The sequence below is a fragment of the Coregonus clupeaformis genome, chromosome 30, assembly GCF_020615455.1.
Source record: "Coregonus clupeaformis isolate EN_2021a chromosome 30, ASM2061545v1, whole genome shotgun sequence".
NCBI lineage: Eukaryota > Metazoa > Chordata > Actinopteri > Salmoniformes > Salmonidae > Coregonus > Coregonus clupeaformis.
This window is the reverse complement of record NC_059221.1, coordinates 30,782,983-30,803,002: the sequence shown is the minus strand read 5'-3', so window position 1 is coordinate 30,803,002 and position 20,020 is coordinate 30,782,983. Positions and strand designations below refer to the sequence as shown.

The window sequence follows — 20,020 nt, the reverse complement described above, 5'->3', positions numbered from 1 at the left end:
TGTGTTTGAAGGAAGAAGAAGGATGAGTACAACCCAAGAACACCATCCCAACCGTGAAGCATGGAGGTGGAAACATCATTCTTTGGGGATGCTTTTCTGCAAAGGGGACAGGACGACTGCACCGTATTGAGGGGAGGATGGATGGGGCCATGTATCGCGAGATCTTGACCAACAACCTCCTTCCCTCAGTAAGAGCATTGAAGATGGGTCGTGGCTGGGTCTTCCAGCATGACAACGACCCGAAACACACAGCCAGGGCAACTAAGGAGTGGCTCCGTAAGAAGCATCTCAAGGTCCTGGAGTAAGAAGCATCTCAAGGTCCTCCAGACCTGAACCCAATAGAAAAGCTGAAAGTCCGTATTGCCCAGCGACAGCCCCAAAACCTGAAGGATCTGGAGAAGGTCTGTATGGAGGAGTGGGCCAAAATCCCTGCTGCAGTGTGTGCAAACCTGGTCAAGACCTACAGGAAACGTATGATCTCTGTAATTGCAAACAAAGGTTTCTGTACCAAATATTAAGTTCTGCTTTTCTGATGTATCAAATACTTATGTCATGCAATAAAATGCAAATGAATTACTTAAAAATCATACAATGTGAATTTCTGGATTTTTGTTTTTAGATTCCGTCTCTCACAGTTGAAGTGTACCTGTGATAAAAGTTACAGACCTCTACATGCTTTGTAAGTAGGAAAACCTGCAAAATCGGCAGTGTATCAAATACTTGTTCTCCCCACTGTAGCTACTAAGCATGCTGTGTCTGTGATAGAGATGTGTGCTGTTTGGGGACTCTAATAGAAACAGAAGTGGGCCCAGTCCCTCTCCATTTCCATCTGAAAGCAGCTGCCTCTCAGGGATGGGAATTAGGGCTCTGCTCACGCTCCCTGCTACTCTCTGCCCCCTCCCCGTCACATCTCTCCCCCTCCATATTGTGTGTGTGTGTAGACTGTTCTCTCTGCCACCGCACGGCAAGCAGTACCAGAGCACCAAGTCTAGGTCCAAATGGCTCCTTAACAGCTTCTACCCCAAGCCATAAGACTGCTGAACAGATAATAAAATGGCTACCTGGACTATTTGCTTTGACCCCCTTTTTTACGCTGCTGCTACTACTGTTTATTATCAATGCATATTCACTTTACCCCTAACTACATGTACATATTACCTCAATTATCTCAACTAACCTGTACCCCCGCACATTGACTGGGTACCGGTACCCCCTGTATATAGCCTCGTTATTGTTATTTTATTGTGTTACTTTTAAGAACTTTAGTTTATTTTTGATTTAAAAAAGATTACATCAAAAAAGATTGTATTTCTTACTTTAAAAAAACTGCTTTGTTGGTTAAGTGCTTGTAAGTAAGCATTTCACGGTAAGGTCTACACATGTTGTATTCACGCATGTGACAAATAAGATTTGATTTGTATGATGGAGACATGCTATGTCAGTAGCAGCAGAGAGGGACCAGAGCACCTGTCACACACACTTTGTCTTCCTCAGCAGGAAGGAATCTCAGAAGACGTCCAATAGATTCCACATGCCTCCTGTTTCACAGGCATCTTACAACGCATAGTGCACTACTCTCACACACGGAAGAAATTGGGTGCTAAAGAGATTTCACATACCCCGTAGTGATAAAGTTATCTGCCGTAGTCATAACAATATCCTATGACTATCAGGTTATGTGGCCTTGGCCAGAGTCGACCCATACGTGAGGCTAACATCACTAGATAGAAATGCTAAGTTCTTAGGGCATATCTATTTTGCTAGTGAAAACCACATATGCGTTTATCGATTTCTGCCTGCTGTGGGGACCTGGGGAGAGTAGCCTCTCTGGCCTTGCACTTGGCCAATAGTGAATGACTGGAATTCGGGTGTTCTCCAGCACACACTCAGACTAATCAATGTATGTCTCATATGTCACACAATGGATAGTTTACATCAACATTGTCCATTATAAAGTACTCCCCTTCTCGTAATTATACACATGCATACTTAAAAGTTCCCCTCTAACAAATAACGTCAAATGGAATAATTTGTTTTCTTCCATTAAGATTGAGGTCAGAATATCAATACTTTTGCCTGTAGTTCTAAATTGAATTCTAACATATGACAGACAGAGCTAAATATGCTCTCCAATCTGAGTAACGAAAAGCAATTTCCCCAGGGCCTGGAAATACATTTACTTTGGTCTGCAGACTGTCTGTGACATCAAACACAGCAGTAACTGAAGACTTAGCATGACATCACTTGTAAAACTCGCAGCTCACAAGGCCAAATGAAACACACACACACACACACACACACACACACACACATGTTCTGGAACCAGTGACCTCATCCCTCCATAAAAGCTGTGTAAATATCCGTTTGTCTTTCATTAGGGGTTACTGACTGGCTCAGTGTTTCCAGCCCCAGTCAGACCGTTGAATCTTGGGGAGTATAAAAGTCTGGGTCCTGGGGTTTAAGGAAATGGTTACTAGAGCTGGGACGATAAACCGAAAATTATTGACACCGACCATACCGATCACTTATCGCAGGCATTTTGCTGATATTGTTCATTACGATAAGTAGCCTATACTAGAGAAATGTGAAGTTTGAAATGAAATAAGTTTGCTAATATGGGTGATTGTTAATTGGACAATTGATGGCTACAACCATCAAACTAGTAGTTTAAAGGATAATAAAATAAAACTGGTGCACAATCATTTTACAAACGTATCATTCAATTTATCGATATCGCATCAATTCAGGCAATTTATCACAATTTATATGGAGTTTTGGCCATATCGCCCTGCTCTAGGGTTAGCCCAGTGGGGTATTGTTGGAGGGAGCCATAGCGATTCGCTCATTGGGCGTTCACGCTCTCCAGCTTCCAAGGACTGGGTGGGTGTTTGGCTGTGGTCTCTCCATATGTTTATACACACACACACACGTACATACACACACACACACACACACACACACACTGGCACACATATCTTTCCAAATTGAGTAGCAGGCAGCTGAGCGTAGATGGGCACAGGGCGGTGGTACTCTGCCTCACTGCAAATGGCCTGTGAGCTAAACAGTGCATAGAGAGCATAGTGTACCAGCTCCTAGTTGAAATGTATTTATCACTACCCAGTTGACATACAGGGTGGAGTAACTGTTACTGTTTCCCCCGGACAGATATTCATCTCTAACGCAGCAGCTCTTTATAGAGTTTAATATATCCCTTTGATAGCTGTTTGAATGACTGAATGGTATTGGCTACCCTATGTCCTGTTGAGAGAGAATGCTTGGTGTATCTGCAGTCTCTGTCTATCTGTCCTCTGCTCTGAAGGAAAAACTAAAACAGACCAACTGGGTCACTGCCCCGCTGTGACGTCACTGACACCCTCCCAGTTTCCCTGTCACCAAACACCACGACCCTCTCACCCTGAATGTCAGAGTGGCAGTGAGAACACACACACACAGGGCAGTACGGCACAGAGCAGCCCCCCACCCTACTCCAACACACACACACTTACCATGTGTCAGACTCCGAAGCCTAATTATCAGGATTGTGTCTAAGAGTCAGACTTTTGAGTGGATCGAGTGTTCCCAGAGTTTCCATTCCCGGAGCTGCAGTCAGCGGCCAGTCAGTCAGCGGCCAGTCAGTCAGCGGCCAGTCAGTCAGCAGCCAGTCAGTCAGCGGCCAGTCAGTCAGCGGCCAGTCAGTCAGCGGCCAGTCAGTCAGCGGCCAGTCAGTCAGCGGCCAGTCAGTCAGCAGCCAGTCAGTCAGCGGCCAGTCAGTCAGCAGCCAGTCGGGGGCTAGTCAGTCAAGGGCTAGTCAGTCTAGTCAGTCAAGGGCTAGTCAGTCTAGTCAGTCAAGGGCTAGTCAGTCGGGGTCTAGTCAGTCGGGGTCTAGTCAGTCGGGGTCTAGTCAGTCATACAGCTGCAGCTTTGTCTCAACACAGCTCCGGCTCAGGAAGAAGTACTAGCTAGCAGGGAGGGACAGAGGGGGGAGCTTGACAGGCAGAAGGGGAACAGAGGCACAACCTGGCTCAACTCTCATCCTGTGGTCGATTTGATGGCGGAAAAACAGGCTTGGGTGGCAGTAGCTCCTTGGAGAGCGAGTGAGAGAGAGAACCTGTTTTTGTGAGGTGAAAGCGTATTGTTTTCAACTGAATCAACTGTACAGAATATACTCAAGGCGGAGGAAGTACGTTTCTGTTTGTCTATGTGTTTTAGTGTGTGTGTGCGCGCGCACAGTATATGCAGTATGCTTGTTGTCTTGCTCATATCCTGTTTCTTCCTCTGCTGATTTCCTGTGGGGATTCCTCAGTGCTGTATCATTGCTGTAGAACCTGACCTCATACAGGGGCTGCTGCTGGTTAGCTCATAGGGATTGAGACACAGAGAGAGACAGGCAGGGATGGAAAGAGTGAATGAACTGCAGAGCATTGAGTAATGTAACAAACTTCCAAGCACCCGGAGAGATGTCAGATGGCTGCAAGCTGGGATTGGAATTCTGTAACTCTCCAAGTGCTTCGGACAGCATTCTCTAGGTCTGCCTCTCGCTCTCTTTCCCTCTCTCTCATGCCCATTTGAAAACAATCACAGATCTGTTTCTGGGGCTGTGTGGGTGTTGTTCATATTAGCCCTGGTAGATATCTCCCCTCTGTCTCAGTCTGGCCTCCTGCCTTCCCTGACGCACAACTCCTTACTCCCTGCTCCCTCTTCTTTAGTCTCTCGCCCTAACTCTCTTTCTCCCCTCTCTACTTTGCAGATAACTCCCTGCTCGGCCAGGACCTGGTCGCAGTACCTGAAGTGTTTACAGGCCTCCTGCACGGATCCTCGCCCGTCTTTGACTGTCGGGAAGAGTCCCTCAGCAGCCTGCCAGGTGGAGTACTGACACAGTCCAGCCAACAGCCCGCGCCAGCTCCAACGGCACCCACCAAAGCAACAGAAGAACCGCCGCCGCCTCTGCCTCCTCCAAGCAATCCAATCAACATGGCTGCCATCCTGACAGACTGTGACCCCAAAGCCATCTATGCCACCGTGTCCAAGGGGGAGCCCAGGGACAGAGACAGGGACTTTGGGTCTGGGGCTGTGCCTGCTGGCAGGATGCGCCCCCCTGGGGATTTGAAGCTGGCTCGCAGCTTTTCCAAGTCGGACTCAGACCTGCTGGTGTCGCCGCCTAGCGAGGAGGAGGGAGGGCTGGGCAGCCGCAGCGAGTCCGTCTCTAACTGCAGCGCAGCCAAAAAGAGGCTGGAGAAGTCACCCTCGTTCGCCTCTGAATGGGACGAGGTAAGAGCTCAGTCTCACTGTTTGTTTGTTAGATGTTATTATATGCTTGTTGCTATTGATACAGTCACATGCCCTCTACTATATACAGAACTCTAGCCCTCCAGCGTTAATAGGCCAGAAATCAAGGGGGAATTATATACCATAGTGTCTGAAGTGACACTATAGACCTCATCATGGAGTTGTCATGTAGAGTTGGAGGGGTTAAGCTGTATTCAGCTACAGTCAGGAACATTAGGCATGCATGAGTGATATCCACACAAATCCCTCTCTTTAGCCAAGTTAGCTCTCTGTCAGGAAATCATTAATATCTGCCATTTTCTGCCTGAAAACTGTATAATAACCCTGCTGGAATAGGAACCCTACCTAGTCTATCACTGCAGTAATTCTGTCGCTGAGAAGATCATTTTCTTGATTTTATATATCCAGCCATTCAGAACTGAAATAGCCTGTCTGAGGGGCAGATAATGAAGAATAAAGAAGAGAGAGAGATATTAGAAGTGAAGAAAAGATGGGGATAAAAAGTGAGGATGAGCGGAAAAAGTAACAGGATAGATAGGTCTAGACAAAAGGTTTGGGAAGTGAGAGGAGGAGAGGGCCATTGAGCTGTAGCTCTATCCTCCATTCAGGACTGACCCCGCCTCCTCAGGTTGCCATGGTGTTACACTCCAACGTAACCTGAGTTCACCTGGAGATGGGCACACTGTTTATAGAGCTGCCTGGAACACAGACACACATTTTCCATTCAGTATTCTAAAATAGAGCCATTTGCAATAATTGTTATCCACAACAAATTGTGAATGCATGTAACTGCACCATTATAGCATTTTGAGATGCTATCTGCATGGATCGTTGAATCCACCTTTGATTTTTTGTCTTCCCTCTGTTTAGTGATTCGGTATTTAAATGCATTGTCTGCAAACTGGCAATGTAACGTCTCCACATGACTCCATTCCTCTATTCTGTCTGTGGCAGAATTATGCCATGATGCATCTGTGATGCCAGGCAGAGAGAGTAAGCCATGGGCTCAAGTAGCAGCCTCTCCACGGTGACCAGATCACGTTGCTCTGCGGTCAGTCGGTGTTCCTTTACACAACCCTAGAGATGGGGTCGATATCTTGGCTCATTGTTTCTGTCATTAGTATGCAGGTGGCCAGAGCAGAGCCTGCCTGTGTGCCCGACCTTGAGTGTCCTGCACAGCAGTATGCTTCTATACTGAACAAAAATATAAACGCAACATGTAAAGTGTTGGTCCCATGTTTCATGAGCTGAAATAAAAGATCCCAGAAATCTTCCATATGCACAAAAAGCATATTTCTCTCAAATGTTGTGCACAAATTAGTTTACATCCCTGTTAGTGAGCATCTCTCCTTTGCCAAGATAATTTGTCCACGTGACAGGCATGGCATATCAACAAGCTGATTAAACAGCATGATCATTATACAGGTGCACCTTGTGCTGGGGACAATAAAAGGCCACTCTAAAATGTGCAATTTTGTCACACAACACAATGCAGTTTTGAGGGAGTGTGCACTTGGCATGCTGAATGCAGGAATGTCCACCAGAGCTGTTGCCAGATAATGTGTTCATTTCTCTACCATAAGCCGCCTCCAACGTCATTTTAGAGAATTTGGCAGTACCTCCAACCGGCCTCACAACTGCAGACCACGTGTAACCACACCACCCCAGGACCTCCACATCCGGCTTCTTCACCTGCAGGATCGTCTGAGACCAGCCACCCGGACAGCTAATGAAACTGAGAAGCCCTTTTGTGGGGGAAAACTAATTCTGATTGGCTTGACCTTGCTCCCCAGTGGGTGGGACAGTCCCCTATGTGGGTGGTCTAATGCCCTCCGAGGCCCACCCATGGCTGCGCCCCTGCCCATTAATGGGAAATCAATAGATTAGGGCCTAAGGAATTTATTTCAATTGTCTGATTTCCTTATATGAACTGTAACTCAGTAAAATCATTGATATTGTTGCATGTTGCATTTTATATTTTTGTTCAGTATAGATGACCCCTTTCCCTGACCTCACCAGGAGGGGTGGCGGAGCAGGGGAGAATTTTGTTTTTGTTCCATCAGCCAAAATAATTGTAGTCGACCCCAAGTAGAACCTTTTGTGTCCCACCTCCATCTCAACTGAGAGGAATGATAGCAATAGCTAGGTTATGGCTGTATCCAAAATGGCACCTTTTTCCCTATATAGTGCACTACTTTTGGCCAGGGCTCTGTATAGGCCTAGGGAATAGGGTGTCATTTCGGACTCACATATGACTCAGACTCAGCCCCAGTAGTATAGCTGTGATGACAGCTGTAGAGAGGAATTAAGGGGGGGACAGTCAGTGTGTGACACACAACCACCACTCAGGGAACTGAACCACAGATCATTATCTCAATAGCCTGTTTATCTGAGCCAGTGAAACCTCCCCTCAACACACTCACCTATTTAATAGCCCTCATCTAGAAAGGCTATTACACTCTTGACAGAGAGGAGGTGGGAGATGAACTGAAGGGAACAGACTTTCGAATCGAGACCGCAGTCATACAATTCTGTTTGCACAGCTGTAAGACAAGAACACTTTAAGAAATGATTATATAAACCCTACTTTCATGAAGCAACTGTTGAAATGTTTGCTCTGAACGGTCTGTTTCACAACCGTCGTCAAGGTCATTCAGAGTTCACCTTCTAAATAGATACGTCGTTCTTCAATATCGAATTACCTCACTTGACTAACAAGACTTACATGCTCTCTCAAAGTGACTCCAAGTTGACAGTTCATTAGAAGTTGCGCGGAATGAACTTTGTCCCATTAGCTCAAAGTGTTCTGTCAATCCAGTCACCTCCAGTAGGCAGGTCTTACGGTTATCACTGGTTCTTCTTCCTGTAGTGCAGAGCAGTCAGGCCCAAGTGGGTAATGGTGTCACCAGACTGGAACAGCTTTCTGCTTGAATCTTTAATTCTCCTGCTGAAACTTTCAGCAATATGTGACTACTTTATAGCCTCCTGATGATAGTGTAGCTTCTGGGGCTAGCCTACATTATGAGTGAGACAGGAGTCAGATCAGACACTGCACTGTAATTACCCACAGTTTGATTAACACCTCACCTCATAGAGTCATCGAGCTGGGAGATGTCATGTGGCCTTTCCTAGAGGCAGGCTGTGAATTAAGTCAAACCTGGGTGGTGATAGGAGGAGACCTCGTTTAGGTTCTTTGGCCTCTTGAATGCCCTGATCTGTTTTGAGTTATTGTACCGCCTTTAAGTAGTGCCGTTTTTGGAGATCTGTCTTTGAAACCTACAGATTTTGAGAAAATCCAGACACTTTTCATGTCAAGGTTACCAAAGATCTTAGTTCCTACAGAAGCTGACGTGTCCCTTGAGCAAGGCACTTAACCCTAATTGCTCCTGTAAGTCGCTCTGGATAAGAGCGTCTGCTAAATGACTAAAATGTAAATGTAAATGTGTCCCAGGCAGTCAACACCCATCATTGCCTTCTTGTCTGTGTATGCACAGGCTCCCTGTCAATCTCTCTGTCACCCCCTCAGCCTGCAGGATTTCAGCTGGTCAGATAGGATCTCTCATTGTGGTGTAGCAGCCCGAAGAGCTGCCACACTGTTGACAGTTTGCTCAACCACATAATGCAGAAACTCTGAGCTGCAGTGTTCAAGATAACAGCCCAGCGCTGCCTTTCAACGCATCACACGGATTAGCATGTAGCCTATGCGTATTTGTGTGTTTGTGTGTGAGAGAGTACAGTATGCAAGTTATTTTCTGTGGCAAGAAATAGTTCATTTTTCTGCATTTTTGATGTCCTCGTCTTCATGACTATTCATTGCCTTTTTAAGTCTATTGAATAGTTAATCCATTTTTCTTTCACTAGGAGTGGGTGGACTATTACTAGGGCTGTGATTCTCTGTCACCCAGGAAGGGTTGTGCTGGGTTACAGGACACCTGACACATCACCTATTCTACAGTTTTCTTTGAAAGTGTGCCTAGATGAAAAAATTAGAAAAATTTATTGAAAGAGAAGAATATAAAAAAATCCTACAGTACTCTTCAACCTATTGCAGTCTCAGAGGAGCTGGGTTAATATTAATGAGCTCTGAATCTCAGATCTTTGCTCTGGAACACCGAAGCACACTGACTGTGCCTCTCCTCATATGTTTCTCCTTTCAAGAAAACATCAGTCAGGAAAAGTACATTGCACCACACCATTCATGGAAAGTGCATTGCAAGTTAAAGCAATAGGCAGGCAAACTAACCAAAGGTTTGGTTGTTTTAAAGTTTCCTTGCCCTTTTGTTTTGTATTTTGAATAGCCTATCCTCTGAAAGTAGGGCAGTTTTTCTTCCCCTTTTCTCTATTGTGTTTTCCTTCCCTCTCTCCTGTCTCTCCATCTGTTGCTGTGAGGATAAGAGAAGCAGCCCGGCTAACGGGTGCAGGCGGCCATCTTGCTGGTCACGGCTGGCTGCTCTGGAACACTCTACTGAGCTGTGTGACAGTGTGTGGGCGAGGGGTCCCAGGACACCAAAAAAGCTATTTAATTGTGTGTCTGGGTCTGCTAACTCTTCCTTTTCTCACACCCTCTTCTCTTTCTCTCTCACACACACATACACACACACACAAGACTATAGCCTGCCTCTTCTTGCAAGGCGACAAGGAGATTTGACTTGCATGAGGTCTTGGCCTACATGCCCACATTTAAGGGTGTGTGTGTGTGTCTGTCTGTTAGGGTGTGTGTGTGTCTGTCTGTTAGGGTGTGTGCGCTTGTGTTTAAGGCGCATGCTAATGCAGGTTTGTCTCGGTCTTGGGATCAGACTGAACATGACAACCCAGGGGGCACATTGTGTGGGCCAGTTAGAGTAGATCCACAGATGGGAGGGGAGTGAGAGAGCGACGTATTGACAGACTAGAGAAGAGAGGGCAGTCATCTAACAGCCCACTTCACTTTTGCTTCGTTTTCTGTCCCGCTCCCCACGGATCCAATGACCACTATGAAGCCAGCCTTTGTGAGTATCAATTATCTGATTTACATAGTGCAGCTCAAGTCTTTTCATTTACCTGCCATTAATGGGGTTGATAAATTGTGTTGTGTAGTTCTTTCTTTAAAGGGTCAATCAGCAGTTGAAACAATAACAAAGTGTCTTCCCCACCACTGTTTTGGTAAAAAGATGGGGGATGCGGCTGGAGAAATGTGATCACGCTCAAATTCATGGATGCAAGGACTGACCATCCATAATAAAAAAAAAAGTATAGTTTTAACCATGTTTTGAGGCTAAACGGTGTTTGTTTACATTGACTTTGTTTACAAACATTGGCGTAAAACATGCTTATATTTTGGGTTTTGATGGAGTATGACAGTTGAACTAAGCTCATGAGGCATTTCTAAGTTATATTCTTCAAGAATCAATGGGTACATATAATTAATTTATAAGTCAAAAAATTGATGTAGCAACTGCTTATTGCCCCTTTAAGGATAGGCCTTATTTCCAGATAAATATTTGCTTTTGCATTTGATTAACTTGAAATTGGAGTATAAAATGGGAAAAAGCCAACGAGCTTGAAAGGTTTATCTTCTGTGGCATTTTAAACTCCACAGGCTGTGTTTTGAGATTATATCCATGTTGCTATGATATTGTTCTGCATCTGTTGGCATGTTGAATGTAAACTCTGGTTGTTTAGTGATGGTTAAGCTCTTTTTACAGACTCTCTGTGTGCCTGAGAGGAGAGCGCTAGAGACCCTGGATAATAAGAGCAATGAATCTCTCATGCTGTATGGGACATGCTGCTGGGATCAAAACAAACTCTGTATGGTGTGTGTCATCACCGGGGGTGGTCAGCGGGGGACTCTGTACACTTATCCCTAATGGAGAACCACAAGGACCCTCTGGACTTTTGAAGTGTGATAATAATATGCCATTTAGCAGACACTTTTATCCAAAGCGACTTACAGTCATGCGTGCATAATACATTTTTTTTGTGTGTATGGGTGGTCCCGGGGATCGAACCCACTACCTTGGCGTTACAAGCGCCGTGCTCTACCAGCTGAGCTACAGAGGACCACGGGGGACTCTGTAGAACTCTTATAGAACAGACAATCCTCTGAAGATATGGCTGGTGGATAGAGAGGACACTCATTCTCCCCTACCTTTTTCTTTGTTTGGACCATTCTGGGAGTTGTCCTCTGTAGTTGGATTCCATTCTGGGTGTTGTCCTCTGTAGTTGGATTCCATTCTGGGAGTTGTCCTCTGTAGTTGGATTCCATTCTAGGTGTTGTCCTCTGTAGTTGGATTCCATTCTGGGAGTTGTCCTCTGTAGTTGGATTCCATTCTGGGAGTTGTCCTCTGTAATTGGATTCCATTCTGGGAGTTGTCCTCTGTAGTTGGATTTCCATTCTGGGAGTTGTCCTCTGTAGTTGGATTCCCATTCTGGGAGTTGTCCTCTGTAGTTGGATTCCATTCTGGGAGTTGTCCTCTGCAGTTGGATTCCATTCTCTTATGCAGATTTGAGCTTCAGAGTAGAGGCCTTCACGGGTCCACAAAGATGGACCTGTTCCGAAATGGACATGGGGCTTTCCCATCCGGACCCAATATGCTTTCCCATCCTGACCAGAGGACAACTAGACCTGTTCCGTATAGACCTGGTCTGATCCAGACCTGATCCGATCCGAGTGAGGGAAGCAGCAGAAAATAAAATGTTTTAAGCTACTTTATTAACCTGAGCTGATAAACCACCAGGGAGAGGAGGTAGTGAGAGGTGACGCTCTAGCAGCGGCCATGCTGTGTGTGTATGCTACTGTGAGTGTGAGCGAGTGACACGGGGAACAGGGAGGGAGAGACGAGAGACCGCAACCAACCAAGCCGACTTGCGCTCTAGTAGACTAATAGCTGCCTTAGCTGGGTTATTTATCATCCAATATAATTACGTGGTACCTGTCTTGACTGCATCAAACCGGGAGAAGCTAGTTAAGCTAGCTAGCTAGGCTAATTGAGGCTGCATGAGCTTTCTCATCCTACACAGTTACAAACAACTCCATTCAGAATATAATGTAGCAGCCTACCTGTTGACTCTGGGTCATTGTAGCCTATCCTTCCCTTTTAACTTTTAATTCCATCATTTTAATTCCATCTTCCATTGATTAGATATCTCCCAACTTTTGCCCCACACAGAGGCTCAATGACTGTAGCCTATTGCCACTTTGATTACTTATGATTGGCCAACAACAACAAGCTACACGTGCCACTTTCGTGAAAAGCAAAAAGCAGCAGCATAAATTATATAATTTATCTCTCTCGCTCTCTCGCTCTCACCCTTTCTACTGCAGTAGTCACGTTCGGATCTAGAGTTGAAGTCGGAAGTTTACATACACCTTAGCCAAATACATTTGAACTCAGTTTTTCACAATTCCTGACATTTAATCCTAGTAAAAATTCCCTGTTTTAGGTCAGTTAGGATCACCACTTTATTTTAAGAATGGGAAATGTCAGAATAATAGTAGAAAGAATGATTTATTTCAGCTTTTATTTATTTCATCACATTCCCATTGGGTCAGAAGTTTACATACACTCAATTAGTATTTGGTAGCATTGCCTTTAAATTGTTTAACTTGGGTGAATAGTTTCTGGTAGCCTTCCACAAGCTTCCCACAATAAGTTGGGTGAATTTTGGCCCATTCCTCCTGACAGAGCTGGTGTAACTGAGTCAGGTTTGTAGGCCTCCTTGCTCGCACACACTTTTTCAGTTATGGCCACAAATGTTCTATAGGATTGAGGTCAGGGCTTTGTGATGGCCACTCCAATAACTTGACTTTGTTGTCCTTAAGCCATTTTGCCACAACTTTGGAAGTATGCTTGGGGTCATTGTCCATTTGGAAGACCCATTTGTGACCAAGCTTTAACTTCCTGACTGATGTCTTGAGATGTTGCTTCAATATATCCACATAATTTTCCTTCCTCATGATGCCATCTATTTTGTGAAGTGCACCAGTCCCTCCTGCAGCAAAGCACCCCCACAGCATGATGCTGCCACCCCAGTGCTTCACGGTTGGGATGGTGTTCTTCGGCTTGCAAGTCCCCCCTTTTTCCTCCAAACATAATGATGGTCATTATGACCAAACAGTTATATTTCTGTTTCATCAGACCAGAGGATATTTCTCCAAAAAGTACGATCTTTGTCCCCATGTGCAGTTGCAAACCGTAGTCTGGCTTTATATGGAGGTTTTGGAGCAGTGGCTTCTTCCTTGCTGAGAGGCCTTTCAGGTTATGTCGATATAGGACACGTTTTACTGTGGATATAGATACTTTTGTACCTGTTTCCTCCAGCATCTTCACAAGGTCCTTTGCTGTTGTTCTGGGATTGATTTGCACTTTTCGCACCAAAGTACGTTAATCTCTAGGAGACAGAACGCGTCTCCTTCCTGAGCGGTATGACGGCTGCGTGGTCCCATGGTGTTTATACTTGCGTACTATTGTTTGTACAGATGAACGTGGTACCTTCAGGCATTTGGAAATTGCTCCCAAGGATGAACCAGACTTGTGGAGGTCTATAGTTTTTTTCTGAGGTCTTGGCTGATTTCTTTTGATTTTCCCATGATGTCAAGCAAAGAGGCACTGAGTTTGAAGGTAGGCCTTGAAATACATCCACAAGTACACCTCCAATTGACTCAAATGATGTCAATTAGCCTATCAGAAGCTTCTAATGTCATGACATCATTTTCTTGAATTTTCCAAGCTGTTTAAAGGCACAGTCAACTTTTGACCCACTGGAATTGTGATACAGTGAATTATAAGTGAAATAATCTGTCTGTAAACAATTGTTGGAAAAATTACTTGTGTCATGCACAAAGTAGATGTCCTAACCGACTTGCCAAAACTATAGTTTGTTAACAAGAAATGTGTGGAGTGGTTGAAAAACAAGTTTTAATGACTCCAACCTAAGTGTTTGTAAACTTCCAACTTCAACTGTATATGGGTCCTTCCAGACAAGTCAGTTAAACATACTCGAGACCCGTGACAATCATAACAGATCTGACCCAGACCCGTGACATTATTTAGAATTCTGGATCCGGACCCGCTCGGTTCTCGGGTGTTCGGGTACAGGTGGATCCGTGAAGACTTCTACTTCAGAGATAGTGGAAGGCTTTCATACGAAGTTTGCAAGTCATTGATGACAAGATGGTGCTGTTTTCTAGCTCCTAGACAACTTTGCTATTACTGCACTGTTAAAGCTAGAAACACAAGCATTTTGCTGCACCTGCTATAACATCTGAAAATCTGTGGATGCGACCAATAAACTTTCATTTAATTTTGATTTGGAATGAACTGTGCTATCTTGATATATCAAGTGTTCTGGGGACTGTTGATAGCCACTGTGCATGCATCAGTGTAGCCTAGAGGGGGTGATCTTTGTGTTCAGGCTCTCTAAATGGCCTCTCCTCTCTGCTCTCTCTCCCTCTTCTCTCTCTCTCTCAATTTTTTATTTGCGTCACTCTGACCAACCCCCCTCCCACCTGGTAGCAAACCCACTCTCTCCTTAGCTGTTGACCTTTAACACCCTGCTGACCTCTGACCCCTGGTCATTGTAACAGGCAGATGCTGCTCATAGAGACTAGAGCCCCTCACAATGGGAGACTCTCTAGGTCTATTTATGGATTAAATCTGTAAAACCCCACACTGCTCTGCAGCTCTCGTTCTTCATCTCTGATATTAACTCTCTCTAGTCTGTGCTGTGTTTCGCCATGAGTATCTGTCCCAGTGGGAAGCCTCCTTGGTTGTGTGTAGGTCTATAAGCGCTCCCTTGGTTGTGTGTAGGTCTATAAGCGCTCCCTTGGTTGTGTGTAGGTCTATAAGCGCTCCCTTGGTTGTGTGTAGGTCTATAAGCGCTCCCTTGGTTGTGTGTAGGTCTATAAGCGCTCCCTTGGTTGTGTGTAGGTCTATAAGCGCTCCCTTGGTTGTGTGTAGGTCTATAAGCGCTCCCTTGAGGAACCACAAGGCTGTTATATCGGCGGCTCAGATAAGGATTTATTTACTCAGCCTCTCACAGTATATTAGACCTGCCTGTCAAGGCCTCTAAAAGGGATTGGACCAGGAGTTCCCCCCTTTACCATATACCATTTCTATTTCGGATAGGGAGAGCCGAAATCCCCAGGTTGAATGGTGCTAGCATAGTGTTCTTTTGTGTGTGTATGTTTAGGAGCTCAGCTTGATGTGTCTACATCTGTGTGATATCACCAATCACTGCTATTGGCACCTTGGGAGTCTCATGCTGGAGGGGGGTGTCAGGGTAACGTCCTGAGGTTGAAAGGAGGACATAGAATGCAGATTCCTCCATAAGATCCGAGGGTGTAGCATAGCATTAGTCCAGTACTTTCCCCTAAGAGCCACAGCTCCTAGACAGATTACCAGTGTACAGTACAGACAGAGACAGGGGCTGCTGGGGTGGATTGGCCAACACTGCTCATTACTAGGAACTGATGACCCTCCCAAGGTTTTATTCTTAGGCAAACACAGAGCCTGGAGCACTTAATGAAGCCACAGTCCTGTCATCTTTATTGTCCCAATTTGCCACAGTTAGAGCTTTATGTATCCATTTTACAGGAGATCCAGCATTCCTCCACAGAGTAATTATTGTCCCAATTTATCAATCTCTCCTGTTAATTACAACATAAGGGCTGGAAGGGAAGACATTTTACAGTGAAGCTTATGAGACCATGGACGTTTGTTATAAACATTGAGAAAATATATTTTGCACTAGCTATAAATAGATATTTGGAAAATACAGTATGTGTCCTTTTGAATAATAGCCTACAACAATGTTCATGACCGTATTACCCTTTCCTGTCTTTTATCCAGCATGATTTATGGTTATTACATCTAGCTGTTGTTCAAGTTCATTGTTCTCATTTATTATTTGTATTTATGTCTCATTACCAACTCTCCTCTATCCCGACTGAGTCCTATATAATAAACTTGTCCTGTTTGAAAATAAATATCACTGTCCATGAGTGTCAAGATGGTTAATTGAATTCACATTCATGAACACATACATAGCCTGTCTATCTGCGGTAGAGATTGGTTTCCCATCAGCATGGCGATATACAATGGGAGGAGGGATCTGTCATTCCATGCTGTGTACATTGTAAAGATATCAATGCCAGCGCCATGGAGGGGACTGCTTAATGAGGAGAGAGGGGAAAGGAGAATAGAGTGGGATCATAAGCTCAGTGAACCCCCCTATTCCACAGATGGTTCAGGCTAACCCCTCTTGTCCCCCTTCTTTTGAGCATCTGCCTCATCCTTAGTGAGCACACAGAGAGGAGAGCCAGTGTGGAGGCTGGGATGGAGAAGCAGCAGATGATGATGGGAAGTTAGGTCCCCTCTCTTTCAAATCACCTGACTGAGTCAGCCAGCGTTTCGCTAGCTGTCATAAAAAGCCCCATTTGCCAGCTGTTGCTTGTGTTTCTGTTTGTGATTGTTATGCTATTTTAATTTTTGTTTGTCAGCAGAGCCTCCAGTATTGTTGTAAATGGCAGAAAGCACATACCTTTTTTTGACACCTGGAGGGTAAAACCCTCAGTAAAACGAGAGCTATCTCGGATGGCACTGCGTGGGGAGGTTTGTGAGTGTGTTAAAGCTGTTTCTGACTCGCCCAGCTCCTGATCTGTCTAGGGTGACGGTGAGGCTGGTTATTGTTCTGTATGGAGTGTTGCTCCTCACAGTGTAGGGTGGTAGAATTGGGAGATAGAGCATGAAAGGGATCAAAGTCATTTCTCTCTCATCTCCATCTTTCACACTGCATTGAAGTGAAAATGCAGTGTCTTCCGTGCAGGTAATCGTGATTAACTTTCAAAAATGAATCATGGAAAAGGCGACTTCAGAAGAGTAATACCACACACACACACTACCACACACTTCAGCTCTTTAAATGATCGTCAGGATGGCTGTATGATGCCGGTTCATAGGTTTACAAAATTGTTTTGATGCTGTAATGACCTAATATGCATTAAGATCTTAAACAGCCGGGCATCGCTCATCAACAAAGTACTCTCACAATTGCAGTTCAGTTTTTGATGCAGGATGTTCTTCTTTTCAGTGAGAAACTTTGCCAAGGCCATATGGGACTTTGGTTTTATGTTTTCCATTTTGAGGAGTCTGGTCTGGTCTCACACATTTTGCTCTGCTGGGCCAAAAATGATTTGTGGATAGAAATGAACATGAAAATGAAAACAACCTGACTCTCTCTCAGCAGATGCCTCCTACACTACCTCTTCTGAGATCTCAGTCCTTTGAAAGTGTAAGAGCGCACGTCCTTCATACATCTTTTGGTCCTCCTCTGGTCCTCTTCTCTTTCTGTGGTGGGGCCTTCCTCTTCTTCTTTTTGATGAAGGTGAATAGGAGTGTTCTTTTTGGGAATAACCTTTTTGGGATACTCTTTTAACTCCATCAGTCTAACCTGTAGTCTGTTGTTCACTGCTTTGTCTGCAAGGCAAGCCCCTAGTGAGTGAGATTCCTCAAAGTATACTCATGCTCAATTGCTAGACATTTCATATTCACCTGGTTTTATTGTGTCCATCATTGTTAGCTACCTCTTCCCATGATGATTGAACAGTAATCACTCTCAACACTAATTTCCACTCTTATCTTTTTGCTGGGAATAATGCATGGACTCTTCAAGTGGCAAACTGACTAAGGTATCCAATTAAAATAATTTCCAAGGTAGTCTTCTCCTGTCAAAGTGGGGCTAATGCATCACTCTCCTCTTCCACTTTAAGGTTACATAAAAGGCCAGGCCGGTTCTTTGTGCATTGACCTGAGAAACGGACAATCACATTTCTACAAACTGGGAAAAAAGCACATATCATTAAAAGTCCATTATTCTGGTCTAATGTGTATAATTTGGGATAATTCCCCTTATTTCAATTAGTCTACTGTAGTGGTACAGAACAGTAGATGGTAGTTGTGCTATTTACAGGAGTGTATTGTTGTGCCTCTAGGCAGCATGCAGTCTCTACCAGAGGTGAAATCAGACAATATGCTAATGTAACCCTTAGCTAATTTCTGAGAGAGGGGGGAACAGAATCTGCACTGCATCTGACCTCCCACCTGGATGCAGTCGAAAAAGAATAGAGAGAGCTCTTTCATAAATGATAAAGTGCTTTAGGCAGCGAAATTCCATTGCTTTTAAAGTGTTAGCCTTTTTCTTTACAACTGTACAAAATAACTGTTGATATTTGACCACATCATCAAACACAAGGATTTTCACATCAAAACCATAAAATTAGTCCTGTGTGAAATGACTTCTCTCATTGAAAGTGATCACAGATCACTGATAAAATGAAGTGTCAGTCGTGAAATAACCATCCATTCCAAACTATGAAAAAGGGGCCTCGTAGGAAAAGAGCCTGTCTCTCATGACAGAGCACATACTATCCTGTATGGTGGAGATGAAAGTGTTTGGCTGACAGTGGCTGACAGCTCTGACAGCAGTCTTTGTTGGCCCTCCTCTGTCCCCATCCCAGGGCTGGCTGTGACAGTGGTCTGTGGTGTGTGACAGGTGTAATCTCCCTGCTGTACGGTCCGCTGCTGCTGTTTCTTTGCTGTGCTGCTGAATGAGTGTCGAGATGGCTCTGGGGGTGTCTGCGTGGGTGTATGTGGGTTTGCTTTCATGTGCATGGGTGATTTGTGTACCCGTGTATCCTCTCTATAGTATAGGTGGATGATGCACGTGATGGGGAATGTGTGTACTGTGTGTATCAGAGGCATGCTCAGTTGGGGAATATTCAATAACAAGTCTCTCTTGGGTTTGCATGTATCGCCTGGTGGTGGTCATATTGTGGTCTATTGTAAATTTAGAAAGCAGACAGCAGGAAACCCAAAGGTCCCAGAAGTAGGGAAATAACACCTAAATCATCTTTATGATGCAACCCCAGTTCCTTTTCTCCAGTGAAATGTGTGTTCTGTCCCACTGAAGTCTGATTCAGTTTGCCATCAATTACTGTAAATGAATTAATGAAAAAATGGCTCGCTCCTCATGCTGTAATATTGAGACTAGCTACATTGTTACATTGTTTTGGCTGCAGGCTGCAAAGACTCATAAGAAAGAAATGTTGAAATGAAATGAACCAGGCTACACTGCAGTCCCTCTAAAAATACAGTTGTAGCATGACACTCAGTCATTTTGTATCAATTCTTACTAACATGTCTATATATTGGTTAGCCAATTCTCTTCACATAGCCCCCAGGTCTGTCTGGCCAGCAAGATTATACATTATTTGTCTACCGTTATCTTAAAAGTTTTCAGGGTTCATTTGAAGTAATGTAGCCAAGTTCTGCTTTGATAAGGGTTCATTTTGGGCTACTGTACTGCAGTGTGGTGTTCAATGCATGGGGGTAACTCTTGTCCCTTTGGTGGTGAGAGGTGTGGCAGCCATCTTGTCTTGTCCTCTGACGCTCTGCTCTGTTCCTCTCCTCAGATTGAGAAGATCATGACGCTGATTGGTGCAGGCATTGATTTCTCCAGAGACCAGCAGTACGCTACCCCAGGTAAGATGACAGTCCCTCACCCTAAGCATTTTACATGACTAAAGATATTATCATAGCATATGCAATTCATCCACTTACTCCGCTTAGTGAAGATGGTACAGGTTAAATTTCCCGTCACTTTTATTTAAGAACATCCATACCTAAATTCAACTTTTATTTCCCTGCACTACTGAAAACTGGATTTTGAACTAAACCTATTCTAATATACACTACGT

The 20,020-nt window shown here is 44.5% G+C and overlaps 1 protein-coding gene across 4 annotated transcripts in view; it reads left to right on the top strand.

The window, feature by feature from the left end:
• LOC121545611 (ankyrin repeat and SAM domain-containing protein 1A) overlaps positions 1 to 20,020 on the top strand; it is a 117,444-nt gene that overhangs the window by 66,797 nt on the left and 30,627 nt on the right. For 2 of the 4 annotated variants that reach the window (XM_041856281.2, XM_041856282.2), the window contains 3 exons: positions 4,748 to 5,268; positions 17,509 to 17,556; positions 19,736 to 19,805. In XM_041856281.2, coding sequence (XP_041712215.1) covers positions 4,748 to 5,268; positions 17,509 to 17,556; positions 19,736 to 19,805 — 639 coding nt within the window. The remainder of the gene's footprint in view (positions 1 to 4,747; positions 5,269 to 17,508; positions 17,557 to 19,735; positions 19,806 to 20,020) is intronic. The other 2 variants (XM_041856285.2, XM_041856283.2) reach the window with 1 other exon arrangement.